Genomic DNA, 8288 nt, shown 5'->3' with positions numbered 1-8288 from the left:
TCCATGAACTAGGCAAAATCTCAAAGTTCGTCAACAAATTCTAGTTGAATGGGTTCAAACAGCATGCAACAAGTAAAGTCATATACTTGATTTATTCATGTGGATTTTAACACCCTTAGGATGATATTTGATTGAGAGTTTAGTGATGGCGTGAAGGAAATACCGAGAGAAAGGGGAGAACCAGGGAGTCGGTGTTCCGCGCCATTGAAATGCAAATATCAGTGAGGAACACGAAGAGATTGTATGTGTGTGTGTGTGCATGTTATTATGTGTGCCTGCGTAGGCTATGTGTATGCAGGGGAGCGGGGGTGGGGGCGCCACAAATTGGGCAAGTTTGGAGAGCGAGAGAGACGATTTTAGAAAAACAGCCACACGCACTAACCGCAGCCTCATATGACACGGTGCGTTTATACGGATTTCTATTTCTACACCTCTTTGTTTTCCTACGGGCAAGGGATAAACGTTCGATAACGTTATCTAGATGCAGATTGGACATTCACATTTACCTGAAATTTGAGTTTTAACGGATTCTGGAACCCGAAGCCTACAAGTGCTTAAAGTGGCCAGAGCTATTTAATCGGCTGATGCCCTCTTTCTTTCCTTCTCCTTGTGAATCATGTCACGCCGGAAGCAGAAACGACCCCAACAGCTCGTTAACTCGGACCCGGGGGGCACGCGGTTACTATCGCACGGTGAGAAAAGTTTATTATGGGTATTCTAAGGCATGCGTATGTTTTTATTCCTAGGATATCCCTATAGTTCTATGAATGAATGAAGCAACAAGTTACAGGTCGGAATTTACAACTATAATGGTAATCAATAGTGTTAAATAAGGTAACGTTAGATAAGCTGCAGAAACTGGAGTTAAAATCCCGCTAGAGAGTAGGCCTAAAGTTACAAGTTGTCTATTTTATTATAGATGCAGTTTATATATGTACATTCCTCCTCATATATTGATTTTTACATCTAAAAAGTAATTTTGTGATCAATCATCAGCATAACTTGATCTGTGTATGTCTGTGTTTTATGTTTGCATATTTTATCTTTGCTAAAAGTAATTGGCTCTTGCAATAAGTTAGAGTTTAGTGGATTGCTCAGTCTGCTGTAGCTCTGCAATGGGCCCCAGTAGGGGAGAGCTCCAGGTATTTGAGGGCTGGCCCTGTAAACTTGCCCCTGTGATCTGGATGGTAACATCCATCTGTGGCCATTTTCCTGTGATGCTGAGTCCTCTAGGAAACTAGCGGTCTGCTCAGAATGACTACTGGAGGTCTTTCATTACTTAGAGGAAAGTATCTCTATTCACCAACAATAAGGCTGGATCGGTGGGTGGAAGGAGAGGTGGAGGAGGGGGTGTTTTTGGTCCAGATTAATCTCTCTCCTCTCCTCTCTCTTCTTCTCCCTCATGTTTAATTTCCTCCTTGTTCTCTTCTTCTCTCCATGTTTTTCTCCCTCATGTTTCATTTCCTCCTTGTTCTCCCCCACACCCTCTGAATGCTTTCCTCTCTAACCCCCACTCTATTGACTGTATACACCTACCCAGTTGGGGGGCTCAGTGTGTAAAATGCAGAGGGGGGAGAATGCAGAATGCATGCACCTTCAGTTGTATTGCATTTGCTGCACAAACACACCTTAAAAAATATGAATTACTTAGAAGTTCTGCAGGTACATTTCCATAGAGAGGAACTTGTTTCAAAGGAACTAGTTTTGAACACCTTGAAATCTGCGAAAGGAACCAAGACTGACAATTTGGCAGCAGTAAATAGTACAGTCATTCATTCCATCACTATATCACTCTAGGAGGGAATAGTTAGTTTGCCTTTCCATTGTCCATACTCCCCCTCCCCCTTCTTTTGTTTCTCTCTCTTTCTCACTCTGTGCTCAAGATTCTGAAAGAATTTGACCCCAGAGCTCTAAAGATCTGAGGAGCAGACCAATCACAAGCCTCTGGACAGTGCCCAGAACCCTTAGCGTGTCCCACCCTCTGACCCCTTATGTGACGTCAGGGGGAAGGGTGAATAGGGAGATGAAAGACGTGAATTGCTGGAGTGAGGAGTGGGTTAAAAGGGGTTATGGGTTTTCTTGGCTATTGCCATTGTCCTTTTAAAAATGTTGCCATAGCAACAAGGTGGTTTGTGTTGTAAGAAGATGTTTGGAGAGTTTTGCTCAGGAAAGAAGTAGAGTGGACAGAAGACAAGATAATTTGAGGGGAAAGACTTTGACTCTGTATGTTTGCAGACTTAATCAATATTTGCTCATGCATTGCTTTACATTAGAAGACTGAAGCTTTAAGCTTGGAATTGAATATGAAAACATTAGCAATTGTTGGAATCAATTATTACAGTTAAAGGTTTGGACTTATAGACTTACTTTGAGCTCCCACTTCAATTCTATAAAGAATGAGGCTTGCACCCTGTCTTTCATGGTTCTTATGGAGACTTAACATCAATGAATTTGATCATGAAACTGAACTTTTCATTTGGTTGAATAATGTGATGAAAAGGCACTAGTCTTAATCCTTACTTTTTTCTCTCTCTCTCTGTCCATAGACGACCAGCTGTCAGCAAAGTCACCGTCCATGTCTCTGGGCTCAGAACTGACCTCCTCTGGGTCCTCCTCTGGGTCCTCCCCCACCTCGCTCGAAGGCCGACAGCCCCCCCTGGCCCCTCGGCCATCTCCTGGGGGTCTCCACGCGCCCTCCCTTCCCAGTGAAAGCTCTCCGCCCCCCCTCTGGCCCTGCCACATCGCCCCCTACACCACCTCTCTTCCCAACACCCACTCATCCCTCTCTCCAGACTTCCCTCACCCCTCTTTATCCTCCCAGTCCCTGCCACTCAACCTCAATCAGACATCGGGCCACACCCTCTCCCATCAGGCCCACTCCCATGCCACTATGACCTCACCACAGATGGGCAGCTCTGCCACCATCACTACCTCCTCCTTGTCCTCCTCCTCGTCTTCCCTCCCTCTCCGCCGGAAGAGCACCAGTCCTGGGCATCAGAACGGCTCCAGCCCCCTGGTGCCGGGGCTAGGCCAGATCCAGGTGCCCCCGACCCTGGCTGTGCTCCTGGAGGAGCTCAGGGTGCTGCAGCAGAGGCAGATCCACCAGATGCAGATGACGGAGGAGATCTGTAGGCATGTTCTCCGGCTAGGAGGGGCCATCTATACCCAAGACACCTCCCAGGCTGGTAGTGGAGAGAATAACCAAATACCTACAGCAGGATCCCCCTCCCCACCACACCATCCCTGCTCTGCCCCTGTCCCATCCTCGGCCTCCCCTCTCCTGGCCTGCCTCCCATCCCTCCTCCCCCAGCTCACTGTGTCCAAGCCCAGCCTCTCCTCTCACACTAATGGAAGCAGAGCACCACACTCCTCTACCTCGCCCTCATCCTCTTCCTCCACCACTTGGAGCTCCTCGATAGCCTCCTCCATGCATCCTCTGTCCCTGGGTCTTCCCCCGCGCTATCTCCATGAGAAATCCTCCAACACCTCCCCCTTCGGCCACAGCAACGGGGTCAGCTTCCCAACCCCGCCCCTCCCCACCTCCAGCCACTCCCAGGACCACCTGCTTCAGTCCAGCTCTTCCCTGGGGTCCTTGTCCTCAGCAGGACGTCCTCAGCATGCCTGTAAGTTTTGTGGGAAGGTCTTGAGCAGTGATTCCTCGCTGCAAATCCACCTGCGTTCCCACACAGGTGAGAGGCCCTACCATTGTCCCGTCTGCCTCAGTCGCTTCACCACCCGCGGGAACCTCAAGGCCCACTTCCTGCGTCACCGCGAGCAGAACCCCGAGCTGTCGCTCTCGCTCCTCCCCCCAGCTCTGGAGCAGCCCAGCCCCACCCACGTCGCTGCCACCACCGGCCAGAGACGTAGGAAGCGCCGGGCAGAAGACGAGGAGCCGCCATTCGGAGGCGTGAAAGGAATGACGGAGGGAATGGCACTCGGTTTCCTTTCTGGGGCGTCTCCTCGCCCCTCCTCTTCCTCTATACCTATGCCGCCCAGTATGGACATGGCACTGTTGTCCACGGCTCACTCCCTTTTACAGCTGAACAGGGCCTCCGCTGCAGCAGGCAGCGCCTCAGGTAGTGTGTTACCGTCATCATCCTCATCCTCCATGGGTGGCCAGTTCAAAGGGGTGAAGCAGCAGAGGTTTGATGAGAACACCCCTCCACACTCTGTCCTCCACCCAGGCTCTCCCTACTCCCAGCTGGCCCACTTCCCCAAAATCCTCTTCCCCGGAGGACCCTCGCCCCACCACCTCGCCCTCCTCCGTCCCCCGGGGACCCACCCCTCTACCTCCCATCTCACCTCCCCCCACACCCAGCTCCCATTCCCTCCCTACCCTAAACTCCCCACGTCCTCCCCCTCCTCCTCCTCCACGTCCTTCACCCAAACCTCTGACACCTCCAAGTTGCAGCGACTGGTCCAGAAGCTGGAGAAGCAGCCCCAGAGCGGGGGCCAGTCGTCCTCCCGCGGCCCAGTAGACGGCTCCTCAAACGGGGACACCCACGGCCATGACCTGACCACAAGCTCCAACGCCTACCGCAGGGAGATGATGGCAGCCCTGGGCCTCGGCCCCAACCCCAACATTGAGGCCATGGTGAGCAGCCGGGGACAGGGTCTCCCTGTATCCACCAATCCCGCCCTGGCCCCTAACCAGTGTGGGGTGTGCCTGCGGGTGCTCTCCTGCCCCAGGGCCCTGAGTCTCCATCAGGCCACCCACCTGGGCGAACGCCCCTTCCCCTGTAAGCTGTGTGGACGCTCCTTCTCCACTAAGGGAAGCCTGAGGGCCCACCTCGCCACCCACCGTGCCCGCCCGCCCAACGCCCGCACCCAGAACTCCTGCCCACTGTGCCCGCGCAAGTTCACCAATGCCCTGGTGCTGCAGCACCACATCCGCATGCACCTGGGGGGCCAGATACCCCCAGGGGGTGAGGGAGAGGAAGGCACAGATATGTCCCAAGAAGATCTGGGCCAAATGACCACAGCCTCTCCATCCAAACCCTCTAGCCTCCAAGGCCTCCACCCCCTGGCCTTAACAATGACCAGCTCCATCTCTAACCCTAACCCGCTGGTCAGTAGCTTAGACTTCGGAGGTCCGGCGACCAAGCAATCCCAGGCAGCTGACCCAAGCCCCCCTGTAGAGGGGGAGTGTGAACCCTCACCCTCCACGGCCAGCATTAGCCCACCTCTGACCCATAATCCCTCCCCAGAAGACCCCATGCTCCTGGGGGAAAGATCTGAGTCAGACTCCGGCCCATCTGCAGCCTCTGTGGAAGACTTGCAAGACTCCCCAGCTGACCTTTCTAACGCCAGCCTAATTAAGCTACCCAAGACATCCTCGACCAGCTCCTTGCCTGCCTCAGTGGGGAATGGTGAGGCAGAGGAGGAGGAAAACATCCCTCTTGCCCTTTGTGTCTCCAGACCAGCTTTGGATACTGATGGTAGTAGGTCAGGGGGGCTCACCAATGGCTCTGGCTCAATCACAGAGAACCACACCAACTCTCCAGATGGACTCATCCCCAGTCCTGAATCTGATTCCACCCCGAAATCCCCCGCCACCCTCAACCCCTCACCCACGCTCACCCCTCCTGCCAGCCCTAAAGCAGCTTCAGAGCCAGCCCAGTCCCCCAGTATCACCCCACCGGAGCCCAGTCCTGAAGGGGAGACAGTCCAACTTGAAGGGGAGAGTGAGAGCACAGCACCCAGAGACACCTCATCGGTCATGGGGCCTGAGAGAGAGAAGCAGACCCCTAGCTCCACGGAGGAGAGTGATAGGGCTCCAGAGGAACCAGAGACCTCCCAGCTAGCCACCCCAGCCTCAACGCCCTCCAAACCCTACTCCTGCACCCTGTGTGGGAAGGCATACGCCAGCCGCAGTGGATTAAAGGTATAAAAAGCATAAGATAAGGATATAATGTATTAGTACCATATGTTCCTATGGATATACAGAACACTTGACAGAAGCTAACTTTTGATTCTTGAGATTGGAAAATGAAAAACGTGTGGTGCAATTGCTCTATTTCTCATGTTTTACTGTTGTTTTATGTTAGCAAATATATTCTAATTAAAGTTATTGATCACTTAACTAATAAAAAAATTATGTTTCCATCAACAGGGACACATGAAGACACACCCTGTGTTGACCAACGTTCCCACCGAGACTCCTCCTCCCGCCACCCTGACCAATGACAATGAAACTACAGAGGATCCGAGTTCGGTCTCAGCCAATGGAAAGGAGGATGAAAAGTAACGATTGGCCAAATCTCCTGAGAAACGTGTTACCTTAGAGAATCAGCCAATCACTGCTGCATCTGGGAAGGAAGCAGAGAAACCTGTGGACACTACTGAGTAAAAAGGCATATGATTGGCAGCTTAACGGCGTCAGTCAGTCAGTCAGTCAAAAAAAAAAAAAGGCCCTGACAAGGGAATGTATTTTCGTCATATAATTAGAATTGATTCTAGAATGATTGATTTTAATTCAATGTAGTTTTGGTACTAGTCATTTGGGTCTATTTTGTCTATATTAGAATGTTAGATTGTTGTGATGTTTTAATTCAGTCGGCATGGTTACGATATCACTATCTCAAAGAACACAATGAGGCCTTATTGACAACATGATGTCACAGAATTGTCTTGTAGTGTAACGGCAACCAGTGCCGTATATGTGTTGGATCGCAATTGAATAGATGAGCAGGGATGTATGTTTTAGAGCAGCTAGTTCTAGTCAAACATATGAATGAAATTCACTTTTTAATTCTAAAATAGGGATGAAGTGAAGAAGAGAAATGTGTTTTCTACTGAATTATCACTGTAGGATCTATGGTATGAACTCCATACCAAAACAGGCCAGCGTAGTAGTGGCCATTTCCTTGTATATATGAACCATGTTACTATTTGTAGGTTTTTTACTGACTTTGTACTTTTTAAACTGTCTTGCTGCTGTACTGATGTTTCAATGGAGTTGCACTGACTGTGTACACTGCTGTCTATACATCCATTGAAACAGAGATGATGATGATGAATGTGTTACATTGACCAGTCCGTATATACAATGTATTTTGGCAATCCTGGTTCCTGCCGTTGTGAGTGACCATACAGCAGGAACCTGAAAAATGAACAATGATGACTAATATCAGTGATTGTAATTGGTTTATCCATAATTTATTGGATATATCTGCACAGGGACATACAGAAGTAGCCTGACAGCCAAATAGATTGTGTTATGTTTCACTGTTGTGAAGTTTTGGTACCAGGCTAGTGTTGAAGTATAGCAGAAACTGGTGTATGAACCAACTGAACCCGCCGAGGACCAGGATGAACTATATCGGATGGATAACCTCATCCCTCCTTGTCTGTTGTCTGTCTTTCCTCTTCTCTTTCTCTCCTCCTCTTCCCTCTCACCCGCCCTCCTGTTCCCTCTTACCTCCTATTCCTTCTCTCCCTCTGTCTCTCAAAGCACTTGAGAGTTCAAGTTTTCTGCCCTGCAGAAATTGTCTGCACTGTATCCTACGTTAGATCAGTTTAGTTGTAGTACTTTATTTTGCCTTCGTGTGGTTTTTCCCAACCATTGTTTTTGTAGTTATGATGATAACATGTGCTTCCCATTTTTTTTTTTTATGTCAAAAAGAGAAAATAAAATACTTCTGATTGTGGAAACATAGCTTTTTGGTTGTCTGGCTGTCTGTGTACATTGTTTATCACTCTGTCTGTCTCAGTACAGCTGGTCGCAGTCTATTCATCTATCTGTTTAAGTATTCTGTTTGCATGTCAACATGTTCTGTATGTCGGAGTGTGCTCTGTCTCGCTATTTGTCTCAGCGCTCTGTATGTCTGGCTGTCTGTCTCACAGTTCCTTTGTCTGGGCGCTATAGCCGTCTACTTATTCTGCCTTTTTTGGCCTCACTTTGTATGTTTCAGTTCCTCCGTTCTGTGGTGTGTGTGTGTGTGTGCGTGTGTGTGAAAGGGATAATCAGTGCTTGTGTGATTGAAAGTGCAGCTGTAGAGGCCCCCCTCACCCCCCTTCTTTCTCTCTGTCATACTCTCTTTCATACTCACTCTCTTTCATTTTCTCTTTCATTTTCCCTCTCTCTCTGTCCTCCCCCTCCCAGTGTAATAGTCCGACACATAGGAAGCTTTAATCCTTACACAATGATAGCCCTCATCCCCCACCCCTATGCGACAGTGAGCGGGACATGGGGCAGCACACACAGAGACCTGGGCCAGCTGTCCCCAAAATGGCCGCCTTAATCCTCCAACCACCCTTACCACTAGCTGAGGCTCCCAAAACCATGA

At 49.8% G+C, this 8288-nt stretch overlaps 1 protein-coding gene across 1 annotated transcript; it reads left to right on the top strand.

Moving 5' to 3' along the window:
• The first annotated feature begins 482 nt into the window (after positions 1-482).
• Positions 483-7657, top strand: LOC311132724 (uncharacterized protein). The gene is made up of 3 exons (XM_084166018.1): positions 483-692; positions 2547-5884; positions 6113-7657. The coding sequence occupies exons 1-3, from the start codon at positions 617-619 to the stop codon at positions 6245-6247; spliced, it is 3549 nt and encodes a 1182-aa protein (XP_084022144.1). The 5' UTR covers positions 483-616; the 3' UTR covers positions 6248-7657.
• Positions 7658-8288: the final 631 nt, after the last annotated feature.

Source organism: Coregonus lavaretus (assembly GCF_964263955.1).
Source record: "Coregonus lavaretus genome assembly, chromosome: 7".
Classification (NCBI taxonomy): Eukaryota; Metazoa; Chordata; class Actinopteri; order Salmoniformes; family Salmonidae; genus Coregonus; species Coregonus lavaretus.
Note: the sequence above shows the minus strand (reverse complement) of the source record. Positions and strands in the feature narration are given on the sequence as shown.